Source organism: Hippocampus bargibanti, linkage group LG03 (genome assembly GCF_051943395.1).
Source record: "Hippocampus bargibanti isolate YZ-2025 linkage group LG03, ASM5194339v1, whole genome shotgun sequence".
NCBI classification, from domain to species: Eukaryota; Metazoa; Chordata; class Actinopteri; order Syngnathiformes; family Syngnathidae; genus Hippocampus; species Hippocampus bargibanti.
The window spans coordinates 3,699,270-3,719,580 of NC_142736.1; the positions used below are offsets into that span (position 1 = coordinate 3,699,270).

The 20,311-nt window shown below is 40.0% G+C and overlaps 1 protein-coding gene across 1 annotated transcript in view; it reads right to left on the reverse strand.

The window, feature by feature from the left end:
• The window catches only part of gpc6a (glypican 6a), a 143,409-nt gene that overhangs the window by 99,306 nt on the left and 23,792 nt on the right, over window positions 1–20,311 (reverse strand). Inside the window, exon 2 of the mRNA XM_088991536.1 lies at window positions 11,427–11,585. Within this exon, the coding sequence (XP_088847662.1) occupies window positions 11,427–11,585 (159 nt within the window). The remainder of the gene's footprint in view (window positions 1–11,426; window positions 11,586–20,311) is intronic.

The following is a 20,311-nucleotide window of genomic DNA, read 5'->3' on the forward strand; positions in this document are numbered from 1 at the left end:
TTCTCAATAACAGGTGCTTTCAAAATCCCCAACACGGAACCTTGCAACCTTGCCAAATTGATGGAAGAAAACGTCAGATCGATAATTTCGAATCTGAACGGCCCAATTTGTCTTAATATATTTTCAAAACACTCACAGACTTGAATACATATTCCGAAACTGTAACCCTGATCCGTCCGCACTACATGTAGAGTGACGGCCGGGTCGAATATGCTCCAGTTTGAGAACCACAAACACAATTGATGCTTTTACATCCCTATGCCGCCACTCTGGTTACTCTTTTTGAAAGTAAGTACAGTGATACTTCAGTTTACGAACCCCTTGGCTTACAAACTTTTCGGTTTACAAACGTTAAATTTATGAAAATGTTACCTTGGCATACTAGCTATTTTTCGGGATACACACGGAGATGTCACAATGAGTTACGTGTCGTTGGCGAACGAGCCCGTTCTCCTAACAAGAGAATGGTGGCCGACTGTTTTGTCCTCTATTCTCCGCCCCCAGTCTTCGATGAAAGCCGCACGTGATTGGTCAAGATCCGTGGTAGAGGAGGGAAGGGACAGACGCAGCAGTGAGCGGAGGGGGGCGGGGGTTACAGAAACACAAACACACGAAAGGGAGACGACAGAGCTTGAAACAAAAAAACAAAAGTGACACAAAAAACTAAAGTGAAATGGTGAGAAAATGGATAGAAAACTTGGACTTGTTTAAACTTTATTGACAGTTCAAATGCAGAGTGTAGACTGCAAGATTAAACGATCTAATCAATCAGGCTCCACAAATAACCCGCACAAGCTGTCTGTTCAATATGACGAGAACATACAAGCAAGGGAACCAGCTATTAATGACGTTTCTAGTGTGTCTGCCTGCATCTGTTACTGCTGCAGTATCACAACTTCTAAGATGTACAACCCAGAGCTCCTTGAGACACTTTATGCAAAAAGCTATCCATTCCATCAAGCCATCAACGACCACCACAAAGGTAAATTAAATGACTTTATTATACAGTACAGCTTATTTCTTTAATTACAATACCATAGCACATTTATTATACATAAAATAAGGTATATTGTGTGTAGTTCTTAGGCATATTTAGTTGAAAATTATGTTGTGTGATTTATTTCTTTAATTACAATACCATAACACATTTATTATACATAAAATATATTGTGTGTAGTTTTAAGGCTTATTTAGTAGAAAATTGAGTTTTATGGGGACCTGGGAACGGATTATTCTCATTTTAATGGTTTCCTATGGGAAATTAATGTTTGAAATACACACTTTTCGCCTTACACACTTTCTGGGAACCAATTAAGTTCGTAAACCAAGGTATGACTGTAAGTCCGTCCGTCGTCATGACGACATGCGGACGGAAAGGTGTCTCGCATTAGATCATAGGTGAATAGGTCTCGGGCTTCATAAAGCTACACTTCATAGGTTTGTTTTGATGATGCATCAGCCATATATCTGGTAGCCATTTTGCTATCTGTCTCCCAGTCGGATATCAAAGTCTGTCTAATAAAACCACAACGGTTTTTACAATGTCAAGATGGAGGTCGGTGTCCTGGAGAGTGAGTGTGTACCCTCTCCATTTTTTTATTATATCATCGTGCAGCTTGAATATATGGCACGGCGACAAATTTGTTAAATCTGTTGAGATCTTGAAGTCATTCGGTGGCAGCTGTTTACAGATGTTTCTTTAGCCTGCCGCATGAAAATAAATAAATAAATAAAATAAAAATACAGTGCCTGGGATTTAATGCCTGTTTTCTTAGTAAACATTTTAGCACTACGATAGTTTTGGTTGAACGTGGCTGGGAGCCGTTGCGGTATTCCAATTGAAGAGCGCTAGCTAGTGGCTTTTATGATACAGATCACGTTTCGTTCCGAACGTACTTCACACTTACGAACAAATTCACCTGACGAACTACCGCTCGGAACGTATCTAATGTAACTAGCTGTATAGCTAGCTACTTATCTAGCAATGTATTTGTTTTCTATTTGCTATCTTTTTGCTAGCTAGCTGGCTAGCTATCTATTGGCTAGCTAAATAACTTTCTAGCTATGTATTTGTTATCTATTTGCAATCTATTTGCTATCTTCACCACGATTCGGCTCTGATGAGTACATGCTAACCAGCGACCATTTTGTTTTTGTCATTGCTCGATTGCTCGAGGACCGCTACTGATGACAAAGATATGTCATGCATCTTAGCATATTTGGCAATAAAACTGAATTTGACTTGATTTTGACTATCTAGCTTGCTTGCTATCTATCCAGCTAGCTATCTATTAGCTAGCTAGCTAGCTTTCTATCCGAGTTCCTTTTGGGTTGAGTGAACGCTGGCGTGTGTGCCTATTATTATTATTATTATCTCGTTCGTAAGGTGGGGAGCGTCTGCATAGCGCCACTTTTCGAGGGTATGATTGTGACATCTTTCATCCATCTACAAATAAATCAAAGTAAACTGGATGTCACCTTCATTTGTTGTGAAGAAGTCATTTGTAGACCCCCTTTTTCAATACAGCATTTCAGTTCTGTTTTATGTACAGTGATACCTCGGTTTACGAACCCAATGGCTTACGAACACTTTCGGTTTACGAACATTAAATTTATGAACATTTTACCTTGGTATACAAACTATTTTTCCGGATCCACACGAAGCTGCTACAATTAGTGATGTGCCGTTCTCAAAATAGATAGAATACAGTGACATTTGGACTAGTTTCAACTTTAGGTGCAGAGTGTAGATTGCAAGGTTAATATATCCCATCAATCAGGCTCCACAAATAACCCGCACAAGCCATTTGTACACTTGATGCAAAAAGCTATCAACCCTGCTAAACCGAACACAATTGATGAGGAACAAGGTAAAATTATCACAGAAAACCTGGTAACGGATTATTCTCATTTTAATGCTTTCCTATGGGAAAGTAATTTTTGGGACACACATTTTTCGCCTTACACACTCTGTCTGGGAACCAATTAAGTTTGTAATCCAAGGTATCACTGTATTTATTTTTGCCAAGCCCTTGGAATTTTGTCTTAGCCACAGCGCCTTAAAGGACCTACTTTCCGTCCTCTTCTAGCTTCTCCTTGAAGCTTACCAGTGGGACCGAGTTAGTGTGTTCTTCCCGATGCAGTCATCCATCGCCAAGTGGAAAAATGACATCAGGTCACGGCCTTCCGCGATTTGATGGAAGCTGCCACCGAGTCTCGGCCCAAAGCGCTGCTGGACAGAGGACCACGTTGGTCCGTCCGTCCCCGAGAGAATTGCTGTCTCGCTGACGTTCACTTAGTATAACACATGGACACCAAAATAGAGGTTATTTATTCATGACCATTTCCAGGAACGGTGTTTACGCCCGGTTTTAGATTTCATTTGAAATGGACGTGGGACTGTCAACGGAGTTTTGGTCTTCATTTCCGAGATGAAGGCTTGAAATCAATGGTTGACCTGGCCTGACCTCTCCCTGTCCTGTCCCCTTGGTTGTCTATTTTCACATCCTCTCCAGTGGACTGACGTTTTTATGCCGTTACATGGCTGGCTGGGAAGTCCTACCTTGTCCTTCAGGGGTCATTTTTATTTATTTATTTATTTATTTATATATAGTTATTTTTACGCTTGGCTGTTTGGTTGGCTCCAAGATGGTCTATGTGGGTTTCAAACAACCTTCTGCTTTTTAGATTTTCTCAGACACAATCTCTACAGATTCTGACCAACATATGATCCGAGATGCTTGAAATAGCCACGGCCCAAATTTCCACACTGGAAATGTCATGAAAATTAGCAGATTTTTTTTGTACAGTGATACCTTGGCTTGCGAACTTAATTGGTTCCCAGACAGAGTGTGTAAGGCGAAAAGTGTGTATCCCAAAAATTAATTTCCCATAGGAAACATATTAAAATGAGAATAATCCGTTCCCAGGTCCCCATAAAACCTAATTTTCTACTTTCTAATATACCATATTTTATGTATAATAAATGTGCTATGGTATTGTAATTAAAGAAATTAACTGTACCATATAATAAAGTAGTTTTATTTACCTTTGTGATGGTCATTGATGGCTTGATGAAATGGAGTGGCCGGTTTCATCAGCATTCAACACGTGACGAGGAATGTAGCCTTCTTCATTCACCACTTCCGGGTTGATTGAACGCTGGCGCTTGTGGCTGCCGCTGCTCTCTCGCATAAAAAATATGCTGTGACTGTAAAGTGTCCTTGAGAGTTTTGAAAGGCGCTTATAAATAAAATGTATTATTATTATCTTGAGGAATGATCCCTTGGAGGGGCTTTCTCTGCGATAATTTTACCTTGTTCCTCATCAATTGTGTTCTGTTTAGCTGGGTTGATAGCTCGTTGCATCAAGTGTACAATGGCTTGTGCGGGTTATTTGAGGAGCCTGATTAATGGGAATTTTAACCTTGCAGTCTACACTCTGCCTTTGAACTATCAAAGTTTAAACGAGTCCAAATTTCACTGTTTTCTATCCATTTTGTCACTCTCGCTCTGTCGTCTGCCTGTCTCTTTAATCTTTAAACACCTCCCCTCACTGCGGCGTTCTTGACCAATCACGTGGCTTTAACCGAATACTGGGGGCAGGGAATAGAGGACGCGAAAATGTTGGCTGCCATTTTGTTTTTTGGAGAATGTTTTCACTCTCTCTCTATCTGTAAACCCCCCCTCACATATGCATTCTTGACCAATCACATGTCTATAACCAATGACTAGGGGCAGGGAATAGAGGACCAAAACAAGCCGGCTGCCATTTTTTTGTTAGGTGAACGGCCTCGTAAAACACTTCGTATGCCAAGGTAAAATTTTCATAAATTTAACGTTCGTAAACCGAAAAGTTCGTAAACTGAGGTATCACTGTATATTGAATACTTTGGCAAATGCCACTTGATTGACAGGTGGTGGTCGGTATCACGTTCATTCCGATGACCGGACCTAAATCAACCGCAAATGTTTGTTAGCATAGCAAATTTTAGTTTTTGTCAGGGTTTGTATAACTTTTTTTTGGTGGGTTAGCTCAACACTCAACTTAACTCATTTACCGCCATTCCCGAATTTATACCGGAATTGAAAATGTGACGTAGAGCACCATTCCCGAATTTGTTTGGGTTTTTGGTTTTTCTTGCTGGGTTGCCGATAAAGCGCTGCTCAGACCTCTGGCAATGTTTTTGCCTTCAACGAAGCGGCAACATTTCCCTTTTTTTTCATGTTAACCCTTTGTTACAGCTTCAGCTTTTGCTAAAGCGCTATATAAATCAATATGTATTGCATTTTGTCCATTCGGCCCCATTTCAAGCTCATATAACTCCAGAACCATATAATTTAGGATTTTTTTTTCTCATTAAAGAAGACAGTCTAAGGTTTCTTATGCTCGTCTGAATGTTTATGTAGTCCTAAAACTCAATATTTTATGTGTCCTGGAATTCGAGTGACAATGACAAAAACCCTGGCATGGAGTTGACACATTTTTGTAAATGTCTGGCAGTGAGTTAGTTAACTTACGATGGCAATAATGGGGTTTGACGTATTACCGCCAAGCGATCAATTCATCATATCGTTAATTAGAAGAAAGAGAAGTTGTTTTACTTTAATTATGGCGTTTCAAGGTCTTCCAACACTCACGGGGATTCCTTCAAAGTAAAAACGGACCAGATTATAGCCCCGGAACCGCTGGGATAAAAAATTTCCAAACCTAATCCCTTGAAGAATTTATCATTTGCCTTTGGGACGACGTGCATTTTCCTGTCGCGACTGATCGTCAAATTATAACGTCACCGTTAAACGGAGGAGATTTTTATTTCCGAGGCCGCGTTGCTACATTGTGACGCTTACATGATACAATTGCGTAAAAAATGCACAAAACATAAACGCCAAACGTTGCTCCAATAAGCATAAATCTCCCAACATGGCCGCCGGCCTAACATCATTTTATCAAATGAATCGTTGCATGAATTATTGATGCTATCAGCCAATTACACCATGCGCAAAGGAGCATCTTAATTGCAAATCTGGCCATAAACGTAAACAAAGAGTAGATCATCGTTGTTTACGTTAAGTCGGCCGAATCTGAAAACAATATTATGAAGAAGAATAATGTAAATATTCCGATGCGGATGTAAACACGTAATTTGTTTTATCTATAATGACAAAATGGCGAATTATACTTTCAGCTGGTCTATTTCACACCGAACTGGCTGGAGAGGAGCATAATGAGGACCTTTGAGACGGATTGAATCATTTGATGTTAGCTAGTTTTGTTAGCATTTCAACTTCATCTTGGTTACATTCCCTGGTGCTTTCTACTATCTTTGTGACTGATTTATTTCCTGTATATGATAGCTGTCCATGCTAAGCACTTTTACAACAGTTTCAGCTGTTGTTAAAGGACAACCGACGTCTCTGGACAAGTTGTGTCCATAATTTGTAAAATGGCTTCAAATGACTTCTACTTAGCGTACTTTACAAAGATTCCACGGCATATCGCTATATTTTCCGTTTTAAGACTCGCTCAGAATATTCAGGAAGTCTTGTTTTTGACTTGGTGACGAGTCTTTACGTGACGTCACTAAAGGACCGCCCCATGACCGTAAAAAGAACGCATTGTGGCGGTCCTTCCATCACGTCAATGTATTTTGCTGTACTTGTTTGGTCTGGGGACCTCGTGTTGGACCCAAAAGCCGCCAGGAGGCCAGAAGAGGGCGTCCAAGCGCCATATAAGGAATTTATCAGCCTGTGGAAACGGAGGTAGCCACAGGAGGTCGCCATTTTGTGCCTCTTTTTTTGTGTGAGAAATTTCCCCCCAATGTTGCCTCAAAATGGCACAAATAAATTCTTTAATCGATTGCAAACATGTATGCTTTCTACTTCAGAAGAATTTGAATCATATTCATAACTGGATGAGTAACAAGAAAGCATATTCTCCGAATCTGAAGCCATTGTTTTGATTCACTAGCAATGCAAGATGTCTTGGCGTGACGTCACGAACTGGGGGCGGGACTTTCTGACAATGCCCAATTCGCAGCTCAATTTTTTGCAGATTTTGGACGCTTTATGTCATTTTTATTGTTTTTTTTTGCATTTGACTAAAAATATCATACTGCGTGTTTTGGGTATTTTAGATGCTCTAAAACGTTTTTCTGATGTCAGTTAAAAAACAAAAAAGTGACGTCGGTTGTCCTTTAAAGTGCTATTTAATTACCTATCCGAGTTCATATAATTACCCATCCGAGTTCATCCTCCCCTACACACCTTCAGACACCTCAGGTCTGCTGACCAGACATTACTAGATGTACCAAAAACTAAACGGAGTCTCAGAGGGGATCGAACCTGTTCTGTTGCTGTTCCCACTCTCTGGATTGACCTGCCACTGAACATTCCGCAAGCCCCTTCACTGCCCATTTGTAAAACACGCATCTTTAAAACTAACTTAGACTCTTTGGCATTTGACTTCGCATGATTCCGACTTGATCTTGGTTTCACCCCCTGGGGCTTTCTACTATCTTTGGGACTGCTTTATTTTTCTTGTTTATGAAAGCTGTCCATGTTGTTGTTAAAGTGCTGTAGAATGACTTATCCGAGTTCATATAATTACCCATCCGAGTTCATCCTCCCCTGCACACCTTCAGACACCTCAGGTCTGCTGACCAGACATTACTAGATGTACCAAAAACTAAACGGAGTCTCAGAGGGGATCGAACCTGTTCTGTTGCTGTTCCCACTCTCTGGATTGACCTGCCACTGAACATTCCGCAAGCCCCTTCACTGCCCATTTGTAAAACACGCATCTTTAAAACTAACTTAGACTCTTTGGCATTGACTTTGCATGATTCCGACTTGATCTTGGTTACATTCCCTGGTGTTTTCTACTATCTTTGGGACTGCTTTATTTTTCTTGTGTATGATAGCTGTCCATGTTGTTGTTAAAGTGCTATAGAATGACTTATCCGAGTTCATATAATTACCCATCCGAGTTCATATAATTACCCATCCGAGTTCATCCTCCCCTACACACCTTCAGACACCTCAGGTCTGCTGACCAGACATTACTAGATGTACCAAAAACTAAACGGAGTCTCAGAGGGGATCAAACCTGTTCTGTTGCTGTTCCCACTCTCTGGATTGACCTGCCACTGAACATTCCGCAAGCCCCTTCACTGCCCATTTGTAAAACACGCATCTTTAAAACTAACTTAGACTCTTTGGCATTTGACTTTGCATGATTCCGACTTGATCTTGGTTTCACCCCCTGGGGCTTTCTACTATCTTTGTGACGGCTGTATTTTTCCTGTATATGATAGCTGTCCATGCTAAGTGCATCTTTAGTTCTCGGAGCTCATTCACCCCAACACACCTGCCTGGGGTCTGCGAATCAGACATTATTAAAGGTGCCAAGAACTAAGCGCAGGCTCAGAAGGAATCCAGCCTTTACCGTTGGTCTTTGGAGTTGACCTCCAGGTGAACGTTAGGCAAACCTCCTCGCTGCCCATCTTTAAAACTCGCTTCAAAACTTTATTTTTTTTTTGTTCCATTGCAATGAGACTTGATTTTTAATTTTTACTGTTTTTATCATTTCTACGACTGTCTTGGTTATTAATTTATGGTTTTATTGCGTGGAAATCAGCAATATAATTTTGGGAGGGGGAGCGTTTTGTGAGCAGAAAGCAGCGGGAGGAAATAATAATGGAATGCCATTGATGTTTATTATTCATCTGTACATTATAAAAATCACCTATTAACCATACAGTGAACCAGTCGATGTGATTTCTCTCTCTCTCTGTTTGTCAATCTCTCTGTCTCTCTGTCAGTCTGTCTCTGTATCTGTATCTGTCTCTGTCTCTGTCTGTCTCTGTGTCTCTCTCTCTATCTCTATCTCTGTCTCTCTCTGTATCTCTTTGTCTTTCTTTATCTGTCGCTGTCTCTCAAGTCTGTCTCTCTCTCTCTCTCTCTCTCTCTCTCTCTCTCTCTCTCTCTCTCTCTCTCTATCTCTCAAGTCTGTCTATCTGTCACTCTCTCGCTGTCTGTCTTTCACTGTCACTTTCTCTCTCGATCTCTCTGTCTCTCTCTGTCAGTTTCTCTCTCTGTCTTTCTGCCTTTCTGTCTATCTGTCTGTCTCTCTCCCCCTTGCTCTCTTTCTGTGTATTTCTCTGTCTTTTTGCCTATCTTTCTTTATTTCTCTCTCTCTCTATCTCTCAAGTCTGTCTATCTCTCTATCTCTCAAGTCTGTCTATCTCTCTCGCTCTGTCTGTCTCTATCTCTATCTCTCAAGTCTGTCTATCTCTGTCTCTCTGTCTATCTCTCAAGTCTATCTGTCGCTCTCTCGCTCGTTCTATCTTTCTCTGTCACTGTCTCTCTCGATCTCTGTCGCTGTCACTGTCTCTCTCCCCCCTGCTCTCTTTCTGTGTATCTCTTTGTCTTTCTGCATCTGGCTCTCTCTCTCTCTCTCAAGTCTGTCTATCTCTGTCTCTTTCTCGCTGTGTCTTTCGCTGTCACTGTCGCTCTCGATCTCTGTGTCTCTGTCTCTCTCTCTGTCAGTTTCTCTCTCTGTCTTTCTGCCTCTGTCTCTGTCTCTTGGGCTCTCATGAGTAGTGTTAAGGGTTGCAGCATTGATTTTAGATACCCCGACAAATAGAGAGAAATAGACTTGTATTGTATAAAAAAACAGACTTTTAGATGGATATGGTTCACTACCGACAAATTCCTGACTTGATATGTAATGTACAATTGCGACATTACGGTGGATGACTGGTTAGTATGTTGGCCTCGCAGTGCAAAGTTGCAGGGTTTGATTCCAGATTCAGGGCATTCCTGTGTGGAGTTTGCATGTTAAACGTTGAAGGTGCGCTTTATATATGGAAAATACGCCATTCATTGGGGGTGCGCCTTATACTGCGGTGCACCTTATACACCGGAATATATGGTAACTACTATACAGGCATGCATAATAATAACAATAAAAAAAGAATACTATTCAATAATGCACATTTCAAACAAGATTATTCACATTTGGAGACAAAAACAAAACGAGTCTTGTTTATTGTTATGACTATATATATATATATATATATATATATATATATATATATATATATATATATATATATATATATATATATATATATATATATATACAGTGAGACCTCAACTTACGAACTTAATTGGTTCCCAGACAGAGTGTGTAAGGCGAAAAGTGTGTATCTTAAAAAAAAAATCCCATAGGAAACCATTAAAATGAGAATAATCCGTTGCCGGGTTTCCATAAAATATACTTTTCAGCTAAATAAGCCTTAAAACCACACACAACATACCTTATTCTATGTATAATAAATGTGCTATTGTATTGTAATGAAAGAAATACACTGCATTGTATCATAAAGTCACTTTATTTACATTTGTGACTTATGGCTTGGTGGAATGGCGTTGGAGGTCGAAGGTCAAAGGGAATTGCTGTTTGGAAAGAGAGGCACATTACATGACGAATGTAATTAAAGAAACAAACTGTGCTGTAAAATAGTTTTATTTACCTTTTTGATGGTCGTTAATGGCTTATGGAAGGAGAGTCACCTTCCATAAGGACTGCTGGTAACTTAACCTCTGGTGCTGTTCGGTCGTGTGCTTCCGCCGAAGATCACTCCGCCAGCCGTGGTGGGTGTGTATTATGAAAATAGTGCTTCTTATAAGGTTTAATTTTCATAAATTTGACGTTTGTAAGACAAAAAGCTTGTAAGTTGAGGTGTTTGTAAGTTGAGGTCTCACTGTATATATATATATATATATATATATATATATATATATATATAGTTTTTATTCAGGGAATCGTATTGCTACAAGCCAATAATGTGGACATTTTATTATCACCGGTTTCCATGACTTAAGGGCCAATATTATCCAAATGATATTCTGCCCAATGTCTTGTAACATGGTGTCTACAAGTACAAAATAGCAATCCGTCCAAACGGCATTTTTATGAAAATAGCCTTTGGGTACTCACTGTTCAATTATCCATCGAGGGGTATGCTTGATTGCAAACTGATAGAAATAGAAACTTTGCATTTATTTATTTTACTGTGCCTTTAAATGAAGCCGCCGTTATCATAAAGTTCTAATAGGGAGCAGTAAAGATAGAAAAATGGGGGTGGGGGAACCATTTGAATAATGAGACAAAGCTAGCCAGGTCTTAAAAAAAATGAAACACGTCCACCGATGTAGCAGACAAAATAACATGGATGAAAGAACGAGAACCCTTCAAACCGAGCTGTCTGCCCATATCTTATTAAATACAAGTCACGGTAATTATTCATCACGCCATCACGAGTCGCCATCTCCAAGTCTGAGCGGACTCGCGTGAATATTATTCGTTGAGAGTAGGGGAAAAGAATTAAAAAGTCATTTGCGTCCCCTCCAGCGACTTACCGTCAAACTTTTTATGACTGGAAACGAACGTAGCCCTCATGTTGCGGCTCCTTTCCTCCACTAACTTTTCAAAGTCCATTTTGCTCTGTTGGTTGAGCTTGTCTTCCATGTTGGATGTGCAGCAGGTGTATCCCTGAGGACAAACGCGCAGGTGCTCACCTGAGAGACAAGAAAATAATAAAAATTACAGTGATACCTCAGCTTACGAACGCTTTAGCTTCTGAACGTTTCGCCTCATGAACATTAAATTGGCGAGAATATAGTCTTGGCTGATGAACTACATTTCGGCGGATGAACACCAAACCACATGTTCGGACGGCGACGCGGTGGCTGGCGGACTAGTTTTCGGCGGACGAACCAAACCACACGGTGCCACGGTGGTTGGTGGGCTAGTTTTCTTCACCCCCTTTCTTTGCAGTTCAGATGTGGTTTGTTATCAAGTGGAGTACTTTTGCTATTATGACACCGAAAAAGACCCCAGCACAGGCTAGTGTTAAGACGAAGAGGACACAAAAGAAAATGACGGTCGAGCAGAAAAAGGTGATCATCAAAAAACACGAACAAGGTGTGCGTTTGTGTGACTTAGCATCCCAGCAACAGGATGCTAAATCGACCATTGCTACCATCCACTGACAACTACCATCACAAAGGTAAATAAAATGACTTTATTATCAAGTACGGTTGATTTCTTTCATTACAATACACTAGCACATTTATTATACGTAAAATAAGGAATAGTTGGTGTAGTTTTAAGGCTTATTTAGTCGAACATTTATGTTTTATGGGGACCTGGGAACTGATTATTCTCATTTTTAATGGTTTCTTATGGGAAATACATGTTTGGCACACAAACTTTTCGCCTTAGACACACTTTCTGGGAACCAATTAAGTTCATAAGCTGAGGTATCACTGTATGTTTGTTTCTTTTTGTGGATTTTGATATGAGTTATTTAAAATCGGATCCCAAAAATCAGAATATTCTGACTATTCTTAGAAACACAGAGCTGCAAAAATTAAATAGATACACAGAAAGAGAGAGTGAGTCCGTTCTCCAAACATGAAAATGGTAGCCGACTTGTGTTTGTCCTCTATTACCTGCCCCCAGTCTTCGGTTAAAGCCACGTGATTACAATCCAATGGCACATTTATTATACATAAAACAAGGTGGCGGACTAGTTTTCAGCGGATGAACACCAAACCACACGGTCGAACACCACCAAGGTGGCTGCCGGACTGGTTTTCCACACCCCCTCTGTTTGAGTGCAGACATGGTTTGTTATCGAGTAGAGCACTTTTGCTATTATTGTTATTGTATCTATGCTTGTCCGTGACTGTAAAGTGTCCTTGAGAGCTTTGAAAGGCGCTTGAAATAAAATGTATTATGATGATGATGATGATGATGATGATGATGATTATTATTATTATTCCTTTCATCACTGTGCTGCTGTGAAATGTAAATTTCTCCACTGCGAGACTAATAAAGACAAATCCAATCCAATTATTATTATTATTATTATTATAAATAATACAACTTCATTATACAGTACAGTTTATTTCTTTAATTACAATACAATAGCGCATTTATTATACGTAAAATAAGGTATATTTTGTGTCGTTTTAAGGCTTATTTAGTTGAAAATTTATGGTTTATGGGGACCTGGGAATGGATTATTCTCATTTTAATGGTTTCTTATGGGAAATAAATGTTTGGAAGACAAACTTTTGTTCTTGCACATACTTTCTGGGAACCAATTAAGTTCGTAAGCTGATGTATCGCTGTATAAATAAACGAAGCTTTTGTTTGTACACTCATCCCAACCAATGCAGTCACTTTTTTTATTTTTTAGGTTTTATTATCAAAGGCGTGCGCCGTGTGTTTGATCACAACATGAGGTTGTGATGTTTTGTTTTGTTTTTTCAGTCCCTCAGATGAGGACTGGAACAAATTGCCAAGGATGCGTGACCTGCAAGTGCACATGCATCCTCGGAGGAGAATGACAGCACCGGCAAATGAAAACCAGTGCGTTTATAAACAGCAGAGCGCGGGAAGTGGTGGGGCACGTATTATTATTATTATTATTATTATTATTTTTAGGACAATCTTTGGTACGATGCAAATTGTTTTGCGGGTGTGAATAGCTGTTGTTAAAGTGTTATTTAAATAAATATGTATGCACAGTGCTACCTTAGTTTACGAACTTAATTGGTTCCCGGAAAGAGTGTGTCAGGCGAAAAGTGTGTATGCCAAAAAGTAGTTTCCCATAGGAAATCATTAAAACGAGAATAATCCGTTCCCAGGTCCCCATTAAACATAATTTTCTACTTTCTAAGCCTTAAAACTACACAAAATATACCTATTTTATGTATAATAAATGTGCTATGATATTATGATTAAAGAAATAAACTGTACTGGATAATAAAGTCGTTTTATTTACCTTTGTGATGGTCGTTGATGGCTTGTTGGAATGGAGTGGCCGCTTTCATCAGCATTAAACACTTGATGAGGAACGTAGCTATCTATTATTTGAGTGAATGCTGGCGGGTGTGGCTGCCGCGGCTCACCCACAGAAAAACCGATCCTGTGACTGTAAAGTGACCTTGAGACTTTGAAAAGCGCTTAGAAATAAAATGTATTATTATTATTATTATTACTTTTTATTATTATTATTTAGTTGTTTTATTGTTGTTTTGACTTCAAGATGGCGCCGCGACAGAGGCTGCCTTTACAGCAGCTCCTGTATTTTGTTTTTCTATGTCTTCCTTTCCTTTCCGCTTTCTTCCATCACTTTCCTGATGTGTAAATTTCTATTTCTCCACTGCGAGACTCATAAAGGCCCATCCAATCCAATGCAATTATAGTCCTCCATTGATTGTCACCCCAAATTGCCAATAACAAATTATAATTCTATGAGAAACGTCAGCTTCATCTCCCCATACGGCATATTTTCTGTTTGACGCATGACCCACAGTTAAAGATGGAGTAGTCCAGTGCAAAAAAATGGTTCTAATTTGTAGGACGCATGTGCTGCATGCTCACGTGGCATCCACAAACCGAAAAGTCATTTGCGGAGGAAATTTGATGAGCCATTGTCATGCTCCGCCATGATTTTCCTTCGCTATTCCAAAACGATCAAACGTGCTGTGATTGCGACCCCACTTACCTCCCCCTTCCCTTCCCTCCCCTCCGGTCTTTTACTACTTCACACTGCAGCCCGGATACGAATGGCCGACCGCGTTCTGGTGATTTGGGACAATCGCAATAACCCAAGCACCAAGGTTGCAAAATCTTTTTTTTTTTTTTTTCGGGCCCCACGTTCCCTTTAAAGGACAACGGACACCATTTTTTTGTTTCCTAACTGACATCAGAAAAATGTTTTATAGCATCTAAAATACGTAGGATATTTTTAGTCAAATGCAAAACACCAATAAAAATGACTTGCAGTGTCCCAAAACTACTTCAAAATGACCTCGGAGATGCCGAATTTCAGAAGGTCCCGCCCCCTTGTTCGTGACGTCACTATTGGTCGCACACTGCCTTGCTCCAGAATCAAAACAATGGCTTGAGAGAGTTCAGATTTGGAGAAGATGCTTTCTCGTTACTCATCCAGTTATGAATATGATTCAGATAGCTAGCTAGATAGCTAGCCAGCCAGCTATACAGCTAACAGAAAGCGAAGAGATAGCAAAATATAAAATATAAAATACCCACTGCAGCTGCTTCACTGATAGTGCATCCAAAAGATAGGCTGCCAAATGAAAAACAATGTCATGTAGTTTATTCAATACATTGTTGCTGCCGCTGCTCACCTGCAGAAAAACTTATCATGTGACGGTAAAGTGTCCTTGAGAGTTTTGAAAGGCGCTTATAAATGAAATTTATTATTATTATTGTAAGAATGAAAATTGTAAAGAGCAGTACATTGGGGAGACTCAACAAATTCTAAAAAAAAAACACTTTATAAACATCGCAGGGATAATACGAGTGGGCCTCAATCGGCAGTACATTTGCAGCTAAAAGCTAGCAACCACTCAGTTGACGACAATGAGGTGAAAATCTTAGCGAAAGAACATAGATGGTTTGAAAGAGGAGTAAAATAAGCTATTTTCATAAAACAACTAAATCCTTCATTAAACCGGTTTGGTGGTGTGAGGTTCAATTTGGATCGTTCATACAATAGCCTGCTTAGGCAACATAGGATTAGTAATAGTGATGAAATGGGGCAATCAGCCCAGTTGTTAGTCAGTACAACAGGAACTATCAGTGGAGCAGCTGCAGTGGGTAGTCCTCTGCTCCCCCCAACCTGAGAGCAGGGACCTATCATAGCAGAGTCCGGCACCGCCATGTCGGACAGTAGGGATATCTTTATATATATAGGGCCTAAACTACCAGTAAGACTTTAGTTTGCTGACAACGTTTCTTGGATAAGAAGCGAAACATCCGACACCTTCCAAAAAGTACAGATGACGGCTGAAGAAACCTTTTCATCGACCAATAAAAAATGACTTCAAGTGTCCCAAAACTGCCACCAAATGAGCTCGGAACTGGGGATTTTCAGTAAGTCCCACCCCCACTTCGTGATGTCACGCCAGGATACTCCTTCACAAACTGCCTTGCTCCAGCATCAAAACAATGGCTTCAGAGAGTTCAGATTTGGAGAAGATGCTTTCTTCATAATAATAATAATAATAATAATAATAAATACATTTCATTTATAAGCGCCTTTCAAAACTCTCGAGGTCACTTTTCAGTCACAGGATCAGTTTTTCTGTGGGTGAGCAGTGGCAGCCGCACGCGCCAGCGTTCACTCAGCCCAGACGTAACTCAAATAGATAGAGAACTAGCTCACTAGCTAATAGATAGCTAATAGTTAGCAAATAGATAGCTAGAAAACTAAAGTTACTGAACTGGAAAGTGTATAGCAGGCAAGCATTAAGATGTTGTACGGTTGAACTCATCCAGTTATGAATATGATTCAAATAGTTCTGAAGAGGAAAGCATAAATGTTTGCAATTGATTAAAGAAGTCCTTCCGTATCAATTCGAGCCGTCTGGACTCCAATGTAGTGCCCAAAAAATGCACAAGATGGCGCCCAAGCTCTATTGGAAATGGGCTGATTTGTCTGCTGGGAATTTGTGTCAACTAGTATCAAATAGTAGTCTTGGTGCAACGCACAACAATTCACCATTGTGTTTATGTGTTTTCCTTCTAATTTCGCCATCAACACGGATCAACACGAACTTTTCAGACCAAAAAAAGTACCCAAAATGCTTTGTGTGTCGCTTTCTCGGTCAGGGCCGTTCCCTCCGTGACGTCATGTCAGGCATCGTCATCAACTTGTCCTGAGGTGTCGGTTGTCCTTCAAATTCAGCACATTGCGCCACGGTTTGAGTGTTAATTGACACTGTCAGGGGTGTTTGTGTTTATTGTTATGACTATACCGCGTCACGGTATCGCATGACATTACACAAGACTTAACGCTTTGTCATGTTTGGGTAACAGAGCTAACTTCGTAAAGGAAAGAACGTTTGATGCGCTTCTCGTTTCGGATCATTATCCGTAAGGTTGCGTCGCGGCGTATACATTTTTTATGATCCTAGTGAGGGTGATATTCCGTTGAAGAATCCACTTGTCATTAAAAACCGAATCCGGGTTGATTGGCCAAGAACAGTAGCGCAATACTGGATCGGCGTTGACGGGTGGAATGACAAAGTGGGATGGCGGCCGGAATCCAACAACTGCATCTGTCGAAACGCTTTGCCAAATGGCGACTAGGACCACGTTTCTCACTCCGTTCGCCCAAAGTGGCCCCACATACAGTGACACCTTGGCTTACGAACTTAATTGCTTCCCAGACAGAGTGTGTAAGGCAAAAAGTGTGTATCCCAAAAAAATATTTGCCATAGGAAACCATTAAAATGTGAATAATCCGTTCCCAGGTCCCCATAAAACATAATTTTCTACTTTCCATTTTTTTCTAAGCCTTAAAACTACACAAAATATACCTTATTTTATGTATAATAAATGTGCTATGGTATTTTAATTAAAGAAATAAACTGTACTATATAATAAAGTCGTTTTATTGACCTTTGTATGGTCGTTGATGGATTGATGTAGTGGCCGGTTTCATCAGCATTAAACACTTGATGAGGAACGTCGCCTTCTTCTTTCTCCATCTTGAGGAATGATCCCTTGTAGATGCTTTCTCTGCCATCATTTTACCTTGTTCCTCATCAATTGTGTTCTGTTTAGCTTGGTTGATAGCTTTTTGCATCAAGTTTGTGGAGTCTGATTCATGGGATATTTTAACCTTGCAGTCTACAATAAACGAGTCCAAATGTCACTGTTTTCTATTCATTTTCTCACTCTCTCTCTGTCATCTGCCTGTCTGTTTAATGTTTAAACCACCTCCCCTCACTGCTGCGTTCTTGACCAATCACGTGGCTTTAACCAAAGACTGGGGGCGGGGAATAGAGGACAAAAACAGTCGGCTGCCATTTTGTTCTTAGAAGAACGGGGTCGTTCGCCAAAGTAAATTTTTCATAAATGTAACGTTCGTATACCGAAAAGTTTGTAAGCCAAAGGGTTCATAAACCAAGGTATCACTGTATTTCATTTCCGCTGATTGAATGTGATCTGTCAGTACAGTATTTGGGTGTTTTCGTTGACAAAAGAACAAGCGGTGGCTGTGTGGGAGGATGTACAGTTCGATTTCAATGAGTGAGCATGAAAGACAAACTGGATGGAATCGTTTTATTGGAGTGACAACGCTGACAGTGGTGTCAATGGATTCAAAGACGATGGCAGACGTGTTACCTCAGGACAGCCGCTTCTGTTTCACCCAAAGCCAGCCGACACGGATTTGTCTTTAGCGGAAGCTTTTGATGGTGCCGTTGCGCTCTTTTCTTAATCCAGCGTTATTTTTGTTTGCTAGTTAAGGCCATTATAATTCATGCGTGTGTGTGTGTGTCTGTATATGTAGCTACCTAGCTATCTATATAGCTAGCGAGCTAGCCATCCGCCCATCTATCTAGCGAGCTAACTATCTAGCTATCTAGATATCTAGCTATCGAGCTATCACCTACCCATCTCTCTAGCTATCTATCTAGCTAGTGAGCTTGCCATCTATCTAGCGGGCTAGCCATCTAGATATCTAACTGTCTAGCTATCATCTCTCTAGCTATCTATCTAGCTAGGTAGATACCTAGCCATCGACCCATCTATCTAGCCAGGTGGCTAGCTAGTGTGATAGCTAGATAGCTAGATATCTAGCTATCTAGCTATCATCTACCCAGCTGTCTTGCTTGCTTGATATCTTGCTAGTGAGATAGCTTGCTAGCCGAGAGGAGTTTAGTGGCGTTTTAGGATTTGATCAGTTTGGTCAAAAAACATTTTTTTGGTCGTCATCCAAAGCATAAAAAAAAAGTTTGCCCACAGAGACATTCAAAATCCGAGGTTTAAATGAAACAATATTATTGTCTTTACTTTGTTTTAATAATAATAATAATAATAATAATACATTTTATTTTAAGTGCCTTTCAAAGCTCTCAAGGACACTTTACAGTCACAGACAAGCATAGGTACTATAATAAATAAAATAACATCACAAAATAGAATACAATAAATAAAATACAATTATAAATTGAAACAATAGAAAGAGCTATATAGAAAATGCAATTTTAAATGGGTGGCTTTTGAGATTGACAATGTTACGAATTTTGGGACGAAGTGAGTTCCAGAGTTTGGGGGCAGAGCAGCTGAAAGCTCTGCCCTCCATCCTGCTGAGACGGGCAGGGGGGGCACACAGAGGTGGAGGGAGGAAGAGGATCTGAGGGAACGAGAGGGAATAGAAATTTGAAGAAGTTCAGATAGTCTAAAGAAGGTTTTGAAGTTGAAATGTTTACATAAACTTTTTAAAAACAACGTAACAAGAAAATACAATGGCAACAATACCAAAAACGTATTTTTTTTTAATTCCCACGCGTGATAACGGACAGTGTGATTAAGTCCCACAAGGATTCATTAGTCTACCTGGCCAAAGGGCAACAAGCAGATGTTCCTCACCATCTGCTACGTCTCTTGACCACTGTCGTCTGCATTCCTAAAGGGAACGTTTTCTGCATGCTAATAATTTTAGCAGACCCCGCGATTAGCAGATAAACCACAATCTGGTTTTAAGATGCTAAAATTGTTTCGAAAAAAGGGGGGGGGGGGGGTGAAAAGATATAGCAACTGACGAAACTGAAATTATACAACAGGTTTCTTGAGTCGCTTCATTTTTAACGACATAGCTAGCATAACCGCGTGTTTCCCCATCCACGTCGCTAGGGGAGGACATTCTCTTGTCACAATAACTTCATCTTCCGATGCCAAGGCTGCATCAACAGCTAATGCCTATAAAGCCACGCCATTTGTGGTGATTACTTCCTATTTACTGCGTCTTCTTTCAATTACAGTGATACCTTGGCTTATGAACTTAATTGGTTCCCAGACAGAGTATGTAAGGCCAAAAGTGTGTATCCCAAAAATTAAATTCCGATAGGAAAGCATTAAAATGAAAATAATCCGTTCTCAGGTCCCCATAAAACATAATTTTCTACTTTCTAATTTTCTAAGCCTTAAAACTACACAAAATATACCTTGTTTTACGTATAATAATTGTGCTATGGTATTATAATTAAAGAAATAAACAACTGTATAGTAAAGTCGTTTGATTTACCTTTGTGATGGTCGTTGATGGCTTCATGGAATTGATAGCTGTTTGCATAAACTAGAACACTAGAAACATCATTAATAGCTGATTCCCTTGCTTGTCTTTTCAATTCAAATGGAACTGATGGCTAGTGCGGGTTATTTGGGGAGCCTGATTGATGGGAATTTTAACCTT